General features: G+C 41.6%; 2 protein-coding genes across 10 annotated transcripts in view; one reads left to right on the plus strand and one right to left on the minus strand.

Annotated features, from left to right (window-relative positions):
- The window catches only part of PLAGL1 (PLAG1 like zinc finger 1), a 65,921-nt gene extending 58,786 nt beyond the window's left edge, over window positions 1–7,135 (plus strand). For 4 of the 7 annotated variants that reach the window (XM_067701879.1, XM_067701877.1, XM_067701878.1 and 1 more), the window contains 2 exons: window positions 502–981; window positions 4,775–7,135. In XM_067701879.1, the coding sequence (XP_067557980.1) occupies window positions 830–981; window positions 4,775–6,014 (1,392 nt within the window). In that variant the 5' untranslated portion in view covers window positions 502–829 and the 3' untranslated portion in view covers window positions 6,015–7,135. The remainder of the gene's footprint in view (window positions 1–501; window positions 982–4,774) is intronic. The other 3 variants (XM_067701883.1, XM_067701882.1, XM_067701881.1) reach the window with 2 other exon arrangements.
- The window catches only part of ZC2HC1B (zinc finger C2HC-type containing 1B), a 30,355-nt gene continuing 23,227 nt past the window's right edge, over window positions 6,907–14,034 (minus strand). For 2 of the 3 annotated variants that reach the window (XM_067701886.1, XM_067701884.1), the window contains 2 exons: window positions 9,464–9,546; window positions 6,907–9,011 (listed from right to left, as the gene is read on the minus strand). In XM_067701886.1, the coding sequence (XP_067557987.1) occupies window positions 8,955–9,011; window positions 9,464–9,546 (140 nt within the window). In that variant the 3' untranslated portion in view covers window positions 6,907–8,954. The remainder of the gene's footprint in view (window positions 9,012–9,463; window positions 9,547–14,034) is intronic. The other variant, XR_010933643.1, reaches the window with a different exon arrangement.

Here is a 14,034-nt window from a genome sequence, read left to right on the forward strand (position 1 = left end):
GCTCATCCCTGGAGGTTTAAACAGGTGTGATAAACAACTTATGTTCTGCCAACAGTGAGTGAAGAGGACTGGCCCATGGTTTGAATAAGCAGGGATGATTTTTTTTTTTTTTCTGTACCAGTAAAACACTTGAACACACTGGGGAGGTTTTTTTGTTTTTTCTTTGAATTGGCAGACTGAACTTCGCAATGACCCGAAATCATGGTTTGAAGTCGATAATACCGACTCTATGGAAATAGCCGTCTCTATCACAAGGGAAAGTGCGCTTCATCTACCGTCAAAACACTGTGCGCTTGACTCCTGCCACCCAGGAGAAGCACAGACAGGTGGACTTATATGTAGAAGGACCTCTTAAAGCACACAGGAGGATGCAGAGTTGTGCTGCGTTCAAGCCATTTAAAGGAACACGTTGATTCTGGGGAGTTGATGCTGAACTGGTGGGGGAGGAGCAGCATTGTTTTCAGATGAAATGCAAGGAAACTGTTCCCCTTCTCTCCACAGACAGTTTGGTGGTCCAGGACGTGCCCCAGCTCTAGTGATGCCGATTGCCTTTCCGCTCTGGAACCTCATCCATGCCTCAGACTTGCTCCTCTCAACCTGAGACTGCGTGGAAACTGGGATGTGGGAAGCAGGAAGCAGAGATAGTGGTAACTGAGAGGCCCATGTCTGGGTAGAACCAGGTCCGGGACCACAACGCTGCCTCCCCCCTGGCCTGGCGGTCAGCTGCTGTGGCTCTGCTGATGTGCTCAGCACCGTCCTTCTATTTGTACTTAAATGGCACAGCATTTGGTCAGCGCATCTGAAAAGGAAGGTGTGAGAGACAAAGCCCATGGCCACCTACCCCTGCCAATTATGTGGCAAGACGTTCCTCACCCTGGAGAAGTTCACTATCCACAATTATTCCCACTCCAGGGAGCGACCTTACAAGTGCTTGCAGCCAGACTGTGGCAAAGCCTTCATTTCCAGATATAAATTAATGAGGTGAGAGGCTTTAGAAAAGGTATGTACTTTTACACATACCTTTAAAAGGCTTTGCTAGCCCTCAGACCAAACACTGCAGGGGAAAAGGGATGCAGAATGTGGATGCATTTTAGCCTTTATGGCTGTACCTCCAGCGATTACTATAGTTTTTGTATGACAGTTGTGCTTTGCAGTGTCCAGTTCACTTTTTCAACAGATATTTCTTGTGTTCCTGCAATAAGCCAGGCCTAAGGACAGAAAGATGAGAAGACACATGGCTGGGGAGATAGTCATGCAAACACCATTAAAATGTGATCTAAGGGCTTTGACAGAGCTATGCAGGTGGCGGAAGTTGTTCTCCACTGCTTGATGAGACCTGGGGAGGCTCCTCAGAAAGGTACAGTCTTTAGCTGTGATCTAAAGAATGAATGGGAGGCAGACAGTGAGGAAGGAGGTTCTGGGAAAGCCCTAAGCCTTGTCCTTGAAGCACACGTGCACAGAGGGTAGCGGCGGATGAGAATGGAGGTGAGGCCCAAAGTGTAGGGGAGAAGGAAGCAGCTCCAAACAGGCCTTGTCTGCTGTCCTAAAGGGTTTGTTTTCTTCTGGTAAGTCTAAGAACTGAAAAACATGATTTGGTCAGGGTGTTAGAAAGATGGCTATGGTAGTAATCTGGAGAAGAGGGAAGAGGCCTGTAGACTGATTTGCAGTCTGTTGTTAACAGTCCAGGTATGAAATACGGAGAGCTTGTCTAGGTTCTGAGAGTGAGCATGGAGGGGGGCGGGTTCCTCTCCGAGCGTTGGCTTTTGGAGCAGTTTCTCAACTTGGCTCTAAAAGCCACCCTAACAAGTGGAATTCTGTTGGGTATACAGATGTTAAGTATGTGCATTTAATCAGATTTTCAAAGGTATCCATGATATGACAGAGGGTAAAAACTACTCTTTTAGGAGATAGGTCCTTTTTTAGATATAGTACATTTAGTCTGAATTATCAGTATTTCTTGAGTGCCTATTAGGTACTCACTTCCCTGAGGGAAATGAATATGAGATGTAGTTTTCTGCCTGTAAAGGATTTTTATATTATATTTGCGTATAATATATACTCAAAATCAGTAAGTCACACAGTAGGCTGATTGACAATAAATGCTGTGTGTGTTATGTATTGAATATATGGTACCTTCAGAGCTATACACACAGAACTGCCACTAATCTGTGCCTCTTGATACCTGGTTAAGGGAAATGCATCGTTTGCCTCTAATTTTCATGAAATGAACTTTCACTTTCAGACTAACATATAAATGCATAGGTAAGAGTCAGAATTTAGCAGGAGAGAGTTTCCATCTGAGTGGTATGAACACGAACCACATTATAATTAGATCTGGGAATGCCCCTGGAGGAAGGCACTTGAAAGAATTAAGAGAGATATAAATTATGGCTCTTAAGAATAACACTGTTACAGATGATGTAATATAATAAGCTGATTTGTTAAAATAAGCCTATACACGCCTAAAATTCAAATGTGTTCTATACGTCGGCTGATCTCTAGTTGCCATAAGTGTGTTGAGTGCCTACTGTATGCACCAATTTTGTTGCAAAGGCTTCCTGTTTTGCAACCCGCTTCTTATGTGTACACAGTAATTATCCTTACCCGAACACCAAAAGCAGTGTTAGCTGCAGTTAAGCCACAGTGAGGATATTATAACCATGGATAAAGACCAAAACACATATAGGAGATAAATATTTGGAAAAGACAGTGGCGCTAACAGATTACTGGAATGACAGGAATTAGGTGGGATTACTGTGGTAAACCGCACTGAAGAAGATGTCTTAAGCAATATTTAGGAGGTAGGTGGTGGTGGTGCTGAGGAAGGGAAACGACTTGTTCAGCTAAGGGTGTGAAGAGAAGCAGAAGAGGGAAGCAGTGTACTTCATGCAAGGACGGCCTTCCCTGCCGCAGTCCCCGACATTTCTTGCCTCTCTGGCCTGAAGCAGCGATCCAATAAAGGGATAGAAGAGTGGCGAGAGGGCAGGATGCTTTAGGTTTTGCTTTTTTTTTTTTTTAAAAAAGGGCAGCATTCCTTCCTGTGTCCCTCAGTTGTAACATAAGATCCATTTTATAAGCAGAGGTTGAAGAAGAAACTAACTGACTTGCTTAACTAGAAAAGAGAACATGGGACTTACTTAATACAGCGAAGGATGAAAGCAGTTAGATGGAGATAGCAAAGGGCAGGAACGGTGATTTGGCAAGGCAGACGAAGTCCCAGTGTAAGCAGTTAACCCCGGAGGAATTCTAAGATCACTGATGTGGTCCAGGTGACGCCCAAAGACGGTGGTACTTGGTGACTGTAGGACAGACTGAAACTGGTGGTTTCTTGGGTTGTGAGGTAAGAGGAGAAGTTAGTGAGGGAAACAAAATGTGGAAGTAATTTCAGCCATAAGATGATCATGTTCTAGATTGGAACTGTTGCATGAGCAGGTGAAGGGGGAAATTAAAGGAAGAATTGGATGCCAGGCAGAGGAAAGAGTCAAAAAAGAGGGGTGGTAGCTGGTAGAATGTGAAAAGTGTCATTGCTCAGGTAAGTGGTTGTGTCCCCCCGAGCCTTTCTCATAGGTAGGACAGCAGTAGGACAGCAAAGTGTGGGTAGGAAATACCAGGTCCAGAGTTGTTAACTGGGTACTGATCTAACACAGGGGTGATAAATGAAATTTAATCAGATAAAAATCCTTCACAAAGGAAAAAGGGGAGAGGGACAAGATCCAGAACAGAGCTTTAGGGTTCCTAAACATTAGTGCTGGACCAAATAGAAAGAAAACTGTTTAAATATCAAGTTTGTTATTTGCCCTCCAGCAACCTCGAAAAATCCTTTCGACAACCTAGGAATGTATTTAAATATGCATGTGAAACTTGGAGAGACCAGCCTCACTTCAGGTCCCCCAAATACCTGTTGCATTGTCCCCGTTCCTCAACACTGTTTGTACCTGTCTCACAGAACCTGCCGCAGTCAGTGTATGTTTCCCTCTACTGTCTTAGTCCTTCTAGAAAAAGTCCTTTTGAACTTTGCCGAAGGAATTACCAGTGACCTTTAGGAAGTGAGCTGAAGGTGTCTAAGAGGGATCCTGAAGAAATGGAGACGGGCTGCACGCATGTGACGTGATAGCCAATAGGAAAGTATTAAACGGCAGAAACTAAGACTTCAGCGTAAAGGTCTCATGGGAGGCAGGAGGCGGACGCTCCGAGAACAGGTGGTGGGGGTGGCATTCTGGGTCCAGTTAGACACTTTCTCTGAGGTTAAAGATGATTGATAGACTTTTTAGTTTTATGTCTAAGGCCTGAACTTTTTGTCTCAATAAAGACCAAGCAGAAATTGTATTGGAAACCATAAAAATAACAACACTGGGGGGCAGGGGTATGGGGTTATGTGTAGAAGGCAAATTGGATCACTTCTGGAAATTCAGAAATTTTAAGAGTATAGAATAGTCATTTAAACCCCTTCCTGAAAAATATTTCTTCATGATCATATATCTTAAAATGCTTGTATACTTGTATTTGTTTAGAAATCTCTTTGTGTACATTAGGAAAATGTGTTCTCAAAGCATATTCTTTACACGTGTGAAAACGGCATCACGTAGTACCTGTTTTTTTATTATAACGTTTATGTGTAGAATCTGGAAAATACAGAAAAGTATTTTAAAACTAAAACACATATGCCACCACCTAGAGAAAACTACTATCAACATTTTAATACTGTTTGTTTCTCTACGTTTCTCCAGCTCTTAAACCACTGGGTCTATTGTGAACTTCTTCCTTCTGCTCCTAGGCACATGGCTACCCACTCGCCCCAGAAATCCCACCAGTGCGCTCATTGTGAGAAGACTTTCAACCGCAAAGACCACCTGAAAAACCACCTCCAGACGCACGACCCCAACAAAATGGCCTTTGGGTGCGAGGAGTGCGGGAAGAAGTACAACACCATGCTGGGCTACAAGAGGCACCTGGCCCTGCACGCGGCCAGCAGTGGCGACCTCACCTGCGGGGTCTGTGCCCTGGAGCTAGGGAGCACGGAGGTGCTGCTGGACCACCTCAAGGCCCACGCGGAAGAGAAGCCCCCGAGTGGAGCCAAGGAGAAGAAGCACCAGTGCGACCACTGCGAAAGATGCTTCTACACCCGGAAAGACGTGCGGCGCCACCTGGTGGTCCACACAGGCTGCAAGGACTTCCTGTGTCAGTTCTGTGCCCAGAGGTTTGGGCGCAAAGACCACCTCACGCGACACACCAAGAAGACACACTCACAGGAGCTGATGAAAGAGAGTCTGCAGTCCGGAGACCTTCTGAACACCTTCCACTCCCTCTCTCCGCAGTTCCAGCTGAAGGCCGCCCCACTGCCTCCTTTCCCTTTAGGGGCTCCTGCACAGAACGGGCTTGCAAGCGGCCTGCCAGCTGAGGTACACAGCCACACCCACGGCCCCTCGGAGCAAACCTCCCAGCCTGTGCCAGCGCTGCCAGAGCTCCTGGCCCCGCTCCACCCCGTAGCATCCCCCAGCTCTCCTCCCCCACCCCTCCAGAATCATAAGTACAACACCAGTTCTACCTCATACTCCCCACTTGCAAGCCTGCCCCTCAAAGCGGATACTAAAGGATTTTGCAATACCAATTTGCTTGAGGACTTGCCTCTGCAAGAGCCTCAGTCACCTCACAAGCTCAACCCAGGTTTTGATCTGGCCAAGGGAGGTGCTGGTAAAGTAAACCTGCCCAAGGAGCTACCTGCAGACGCTGTGAACCTAACAATACCTGCCTCTTTGGACCTTTCCCCTCTGTTGGGCTTCTGGCAGCTGCCCCCTCCTGCTACCCAAAATGCCTTTGGGAATAGCAGTCTCACCCTGGGGCCTGGGGAATCTCTGCCCCACAGGTTAAGCTGTCTGGGGCAGCAGCAACAAGACCCCTCACTCGCCATGAGCACTATGAGCCTGGGCCAGCTCCCCCTGCCCCCCATCCCCCATGTTTTCCCAGCTGGCACTGGTTCAGCTATCCTGCCTCATTTCCACCATGCATTCAGATGACTGGTTTTTAAAGCGTACCGTTCTTATTCTGGAAGATGTTTTAAGAAGCATTTTAAACATCAGTTATGATACAAGGAAAGAGTTAGAAAGCAGGACTGGAATATGGCTTATTCAGTGATGACTGGCTTGAGAGAAGAGAGTTCTCGAACTGCATGTATTGTGCCAATCTGTCCTGAGTATTCATGCTTTGTACCAAATTTAATAGGCAAGTATTCTTTAATGGAACTGCAACCATTGTCATAACCGACATCCATACGAGGGCTGCTATATATAGGTGTTTGTCAAATTGAACTTAATCGTAAGCCATGATCATAATAATGTTAACTAAATAACTTAATGTGGCACTGCCTAGTAAGGGAACTATGGAAAGGTTTGGATTTCTCCAAAATGGGAGAATTTTTAAAATAAGAAAATAACCTTTATATTGCATATTATGACTAGGCTGTGTATTTCTTTTCAGGGATTTTTCTACCTTCAGGGTTGGATGTAGTTTAGTTACTATTGCCATAGCCAACCTATAGTTTTACAGAAACAATTTCTTGTGGAATAATAGATGTCTCCATTTTAAAAAAGCATTTTAAATGTAGTTTGAATATTTTCCACAGGATGCTACAATGTGAGTTATCACTTCATTTATCTTAAAGACTAAACTGATTGTCAGTTACATCTGACAGAAAAAAAAAAAATCACTGTGTAACCAGGTTAAGCGGTAAAATAATCCAGGCGTCAGTCAAAAAAGGCATTTTACTGACTTTAATATTGATTATATTTTTAACAGGAATTTAAGAATATTACTGGAATTAAAAAAAAAATATATATATATATATATTAAACAAGAATTTCCTTTGCTCTGTCTGGCTTAAAATACTACTCTGCTTAAGTATTTTTAATCAATCACCAATAAGTAAATGCATTTTAAAATTCATCATTTAAGTCAATATTAGTTTTATTCAAAAAAGATAACGTTTTACAATGTAACTATAATCTATCTCTTGAATTTGGTATCTAATGAGTTTTTAAAATATAAAACCTAACCTTTTTTTAAAGCTCCTTTGTCTTTTGTGTTTAGAGGCTTTCTATATGAAGATATATCTTACGTATAATAAACTCTACAAATTCTGCACGTGGCTCGATTAATTTTTATATACAACCACACCGCGGAACTATCCACACTGAGATGATAGAAAACAGTTCCAGTTCCTTGGCCGGCTCCCTCATGCCCCCTCCTGGCCATTACATCCCCTACAGAAACTACTATTCTGACCTCTAGTCAGCATCTATTAGAAACTAACCCCCCCTTTTTTTTTGAGTAAAATAATTATGATTTAAGGTACGAGCTTATATGCTTCATTAAATTCACAGTGCTAAGAACTTATTTCTAAAAATTACTGTATAACATTCTGAATCCTTCCAGAATGCTATGTAATTTATTTCTGATATATAAGAAGGTCAGAATACTAGCTACTAAAGTTTTGTCTAGGCTAGGCTACCATGATCCCGTTTTACAATCGTGTTTACTATTAATTTCTAGTACAAATTAGAAATTATTTCATATTGGGATTTCTTCAGAAAGTATTCCCCCATAATACTGTTTATTTTTGCTTGTTTTACCTCGAAATAGGGTGGGGGTGGGTAGAGAAAGGGAAACCTTGAGTTCGTTCGCCCATTAAAGCAGCATATTAGCCAAATGTGAGAAACTGGTTCACAGTCCTTAAAGGTGATACTGATGACCATAAAGGGTGGGAGGCATTGTAGATAAGCTACCTGGGGCCGGGCTGTTGCATGTGTGGAACTGACATGGTGGGTCCTTAAACTACGGTTTCACTTGCGGGGAAGAAAATGAGACAGAGGGACACAGGTTACCTCGTCAGTAGGAATCTACTGCTCTGGGATGTCTCAGTTCACAAATCCACTTACCTCTCCAAGGGAAGGCAGTCTCTCAGAGCAAGCGGAGAGTGGTAGAGTGGCAGCTCCCCTCAGCTCAAGATTCCCAAATTCCATTTACAGAAGGTTCCATAAATACTTTTATGTGGCTTACGAGTCTTCAGTCAATTCCAGAACACATACCTGATTTACCTGAGCATAAAACATAGCATTTAGTTCCCAAAATACAGATTGTAAGACTTTCAGATGTCATGTTTGCTGTACCACAGGTGGGAGTAGGTCGGTATTCTCCTAATTAGAAAAAGATGGCTTACTCCTAAATAAAATTCCCTGAGTTTAATAAAAGATAAAAAATTCTTAGATTAAAAAGCAAGAGTTAAGTATAAATGACTCTACAAAAAGAGTTTACTAACCCTTAAGATGACCAAGGGAAAAAAATAGTTGGGACACCACCTCCCAACAGAGCTACATAAACCAATGGTGAAATGAACAGTTGACTTCCAAGTTGGCCATGATAAATAAATGGCCTGAGGCCACTTAGAGCATCCTCTCCACAGGGTGGGAAGGTTACTGTAACCTGTTCCTTCCACTGTAGTGTTCCCCCAAAATCAACTGTGTACACTGGTGTGAGACAATTATACATGGTATACAGATGGACATTTAAAATAGGAATGGTTACTAATTATAGTTTAATGTTCATTAGAAGCAAATAACAAAGCTGACATTTCACAGCTATTAAATAGAATAAAGTTAGGTAAAAAATGATTTTCCTAGAAAGCAATAGTGTTAGTACACCGAAGACCGTTTCACTAAAAGTTTCTAATATCAAAGCAACATTTTCTTTAAAAGCTTATTAAATGTCCACTTAAAAAAAAAAAGCTTCAAATGAATCTTTAAATCAAGCATTATCATACAGGTTGATGTGCTGTTTAACGATTTGGGGGGAAAATTTTGAAGGGAGTAGATAAGAAAATTTGAAGCTAGTTTTTACTTGTTCTACATGATGTCTCAAGAGAAATCATGGGCATGTAAACAGATGCCTCCCCATCCTTCCCCTTAGGTGGCTTTCCTGGGTACACAGCCATCCAGGCTGAGGACTTTTAGGGAGCCAGTCTGAAAGCAGAAAGAAAAGGCATTTACTTTAGAACTTCGTTGTTTCCACATTGAGAATGTTAAGTAATATACGCCTCTTAAAATTTTAATTGTTTTAACAATTCACATATCAAAAAGTCTCCAACTTCATAGCAGTCCTATTCAGTGTCAATCTCAGGGAACTGTCCTTGTTTGGAAAAAGGGATAGGGCAGTAACCTTCCAGGTCAAAATGAAAAATCATTCCCCTTTCCTGTTAAATCCAAGAAGCAAAAACTGAACGTCATTTCAAACTATATGTTTAACAAAAGAGTAAATTTCAAGAACATACATTTTAGTAACACAAATCAGGATCTGCCCAAATTCCTCTCTGACTGGCCTGCTATGGATTCATTCTCTTAAAGGCTCAGTAACTGTCTTGCCCATTGGATGATCGGCAACACCTGGATTAGAGGTTAATTTTTTTTTTTCTTACCTGGCCTCTAGGAGTTAATCTTTTTTTAGGTTTAGTAAATCCTTGTCTGAGTTTTGCTCCAGAAGCAGGGTCCACTGCTAATCCTTTGCAGACATAAACAGATTTGTTATTATGTAAAAGCAAACATTAGCAACAACAGAAAAAAAGGAATGATTACGAAATCCTCACACTGGATTCAAAAATCTCTATTCTTCTTTTGTTTTGTTTAGTTTTGTAGCTATAGACAAGTTCTCAGTCCCCATCCTGGGCCAAATAATAAGGAAAACAGAAACTGTCTCAGGAGCCCTCTCTCCTCCACCCCTAGGCCTTCACTTGCCTATGGATGGGCCCTCTGGACCACCACCTCAGTGGGCCACCATTTATACAAGCTGACCCTTGGGCTTCCCTGGTGGCGCAGTGGTTGAGAATCTGCCTGCTAATGCAGGGGACACGGGTTCGAGCCCTGGTCTGGGAGGATCCCCCATGCGGCAGAGCAGCTGGGCCCGTGAGCCACAACTATTGAGCCTGCGCGTCTGGAGCCTGTGCTCCGCAACAAGAGAGGCCGCGATATTGAGGCTCGCGCACCGCGATGAAGAGTGGCCCCCGCTTGCCACAACTAGAGAAAGCCCTCGCACAGAAACTCAGACCCAACACAGCAAAAATAAATAAATTATACAAGCTGACCCTCAACACCTCTCCCCACTACTGCCCTGGCTTTCAAAATATATCCTGAGTATTTCATGTCTTCACAATCCTTTGCCTGCTTTCATGCTAGAAAGGGTTTGATAAGCCTTATGGAAGCATGAGATGCCTTCCCTCCCAGGCGTTATTTACACAGTGATGGACTCAATCCCCAAACAGGACTCTTTTCCTTCGTGTCCAGCAGCACTGCTACGTATGGAGATGTAGGAGTTTATGGATATAGGCATACCATACCATAGTCTGTTTTAAAGGACCACATGGTATGGGACGGGATTCTCAAGGAAATCATTAAAAAAAAAAAAAAAAAGAATTAGTGCTCTCTGTCCTAGAGGCCTCCTTTCTATCTAATCAGTGTTTTACAAAGGGGGAATAACCAAACAACCCAAGGAAATTGTGAATCAATATCAAAGAACATAGGATAGAAAGAACTCAGTGTTCGTATTACCCAAAGATCTCCAAGTCTTATTTTTTCCAAGGAATCAGCAACTGACCCTTCAAAACTCATTACATTTGCTATGCAATTAGGTTAGGTAAGGAGGGGAGGCTAGTGCAGGGAAGATGCTTAACCTGATCAAATCCACTGGCTCCAGAAACCAAAGCAGAACCTACACCAACAAAACTTTATAGGCAATTCACTAAATATATGAAGCAATGCAGCTCTAGAACCCAGAACTACATTTTCACAGTGATCTTAGTCTCTCTGTATAAAGGTGCTGGAGAAGCTGCTGCCCAGAGGTACCTTCCCTGTAAATCTGTCACTCTTATATCAAAACCCTTCAGAAAATAGCCATGTAGATACTTGCTGACTAGGCTATAAACTCAGTTCCCATCTGAACATCAGAATCTTCGTGAGAATGAAGAAAGAGCCACACCATTTTTCTAAAACAATTTCCTAACATATATCTACTAAATAATATATACCTACTAAGTAATATATAATAGTATATAATATGTACTAAATAATGTAATATATAATAATATATAAATATGTTTATATAATTATCTCCTTAATCTTTATATTTTTTGACCCAGTTTTCCCAAAGTAGATAAAGATTTGCTTGGCTCTACCATTTCCTATTAAAAATTACTTGTGCAAGTTGCTTTTCCTCACCTGTAAACTAGGGATATGAATAATATGTCTACTTCCCTGTGTTACTTTGAGGATTAAATGAGGATTAATGAAGATTAATATATGAAGAGCTTAGAAGAGTGTACAATTAAGCACGGGCTACTGTCCATGAAGAAGGGATATTCAGTACAGCAAAAAAGTAGAAACAACCTACCTATTCAAGTCAGGAAAACAGATAAACAAGTTACATTGTATTTCTGTGATATGATACCATGTTTTTAAAGAAACTCTTTGCCATAGGGAAATGTTCAAAGTTTGTTAGTGAAAAAAAGTCAGGAAGTGTACACAGACTATGATCCTAGCTTTGATAAAAGGAAAACAAAAAAGGAGTATAAAGAGAAAAAAATGAAAAGAGATATCAATGTTAACAGGGTGTGGAATTATGGACATCTTTTATTTTCTTTACACCATTTATACCATTTCTTTATACCATTTTCCAATATCTTCTACAGTAAGCATTAATTTCTTACATGGCAATTAAAAAAAAATGCTCTTTCTCAAGAGACATTTTTGCAGACTAACTTAAAGTGTCTAGAACCAAGAAGTTTCTAAGTCATCATAATAGTCTAACTTACATAAATGCGCGTGCCTGGGGATGTGACACCAGCATCGGTGTTAATCACATATAGTCTGGACGTCTCGCCAAGCATTTACGGCCCTCCTTGCTCTAGTGTCAGCCTTCCATTCTACTTTAACCCCAGTTCTTCTCCGTGCTTTGGCCAAATGGGCCATTTGTTTCCAGAGTATGTCCTCTGCATTCTTATTTCCATATCTTTGTTAATTGCTTCTGCAACTTTTCTCCATTGGTCAAAATCTAGCTCATCCTGGGACTTCCCTGGTGGTGAAATGGATAAGACTCCATGCTCCCATAAACGGATAAAGAAGATGTGGCACATATATACAATGGAATATTACTCAGCCATAAAAAGAAACAAAATTGTTATTTGTAGTGAGGTGGATGGACCTAGAGTCTGTCATACAGAGTGAAGTAAGTCAGAAAGGGAAAAATAAATACTGTATGCTAACACATATATATGGAATCTAAAGAAAAAAAAAATGGTTCTGAAGAACCTAGGGGCAGGACAGGAATAAAGATGCAGACGTAGAGAATGGACTTGAGGACACGGGGAGGGGGAAGGGTAAGCCGGGACGAAGTCAGAGAGTGGCAAGGACTTATATATACTACCAAATGTAAAACAGATAGCTAGTGGGAAGCAGCCGCATAGCACAGGGAGATCAGTTCAGTGCTTTGTGACCACCTAGAGGGGTGGGATAGGGAGGGTGGGAGGGAGACGCAAGAGGGAGGAGATATGGGGATATATGTATATCTATAGCTGATTCACTTTGTTATACAGCAGAAACTAACACACCATTGTAAAGCAATTATACTCCAATAAAGATGTTAAAAAAAATAGTAAGAAAAAAAAAAAAAAAGACTGTGCTCCCAATGCAAGGGGCCTGGGTTCAATCCCTGGTCAGGGAACTAGATCCCACATGCATGCCGCACTGAGAAGCCCACGTGCCTCACCTAAGGAGCCAGCGAGCCGCAACTAAGGAGCCTGCCTGCTGCAACTAAGGAGCTGGCAAGCCACAACTAAGGAGCCCGCCTGCCGCAACTAAGACCCAGCACAACTAAATAAATTAAAAAAAAAACAAAACAAAGAAACTGAGGCTGAGTTAAAAAAAAAAAAAAAAAGTAGCTCATCCTGAAAGCTCATCCCAAATGCCTCTACCTCTATGAAGCTTCCTCTCTCTGACTGTCACCTCCTCCATAAAGCCTCCTCAGCAAAGTTGATCTCTTGATTCCCTTAGGACTTTTATATCCCACTGTTAAATATTAGATATTAATAATTACTGACTGCCTCTCCCCCTAGACTTTTTAAAGAATCCATGGGTGTAAGAAACAACCATACACAATAACTAGGGGCTGAGTGAATGAATCCTTTTAAACATCCATGGCAGCTGTGTATCAACTTCATGTAACGTCACATGTTCTCTTGGGCAGAGATTTTCCTGTACATACAAAACTTCTTAGAAGACTCTGGGATGGATAAGGACTGTGCCTGACACGCATTTCCCCTGACTGTGAATTCAGAACAAAATGTTATTAAATGAGAGATTCTAAATGCTTATTTTACTCAAGAGAGTTGAAGAATGATAGCCAGAGTTTTAGAGGGCTAACTACCAGCTAGATGAAGACAGTAAAGAATTTATGTGGAAGGCAAGGGACACCAAGTAGCCTAACTATCGACTGTCAATGTAGAAATAGCAAGACCAACAACAATTTTTAAAAGGCCCTCATATTACAAATAGATTAATACTGACCAAAACAAAAACAATGGCCAGCAGATGTGAATCTGATTCACACAAGGGCCTGTTTACATTAGCGAAAGGGACTCAGTGCTTTTCTCCAAGCCTTGAAGAGTTTTGAAAATTAACCTCCCCTCAGTACACTTCTGCTTCCTCCCCAGAATGGCTCCGAATGAAATGTGCCTAATTTAAAGGCACACTAACGCTGACAATTTTAATTTTAAATGTAAACAGATGAGGCCGCAGGAAAGAATAGAAATTAAATTGAAAAAGCATCTTAAGCCTGAAATAAAACAAAAAGCTACCTCTTAAAGCTAATTAACAGGACAATTCTATCATATGCCAGTAATCTAAGTGAGAAATTATAGACTCAAGATACCCACTTTGCTCCAACATATTTTATTCAAAAAGTATTTACTGAGCACTTCATAACTGCCGTGAACAATTCTAA

This window comes from Pseudorca crassidens, chromosome 13 (assembly GCF_039906515.1).
Source record: "Pseudorca crassidens isolate mPseCra1 chromosome 13, mPseCra1.hap1, whole genome shotgun sequence".
Taxonomy (NCBI): domain Eukaryota; kingdom Metazoa; phylum Chordata; class Mammalia; order Artiodactyla; family Delphinidae; genus Pseudorca; species Pseudorca crassidens.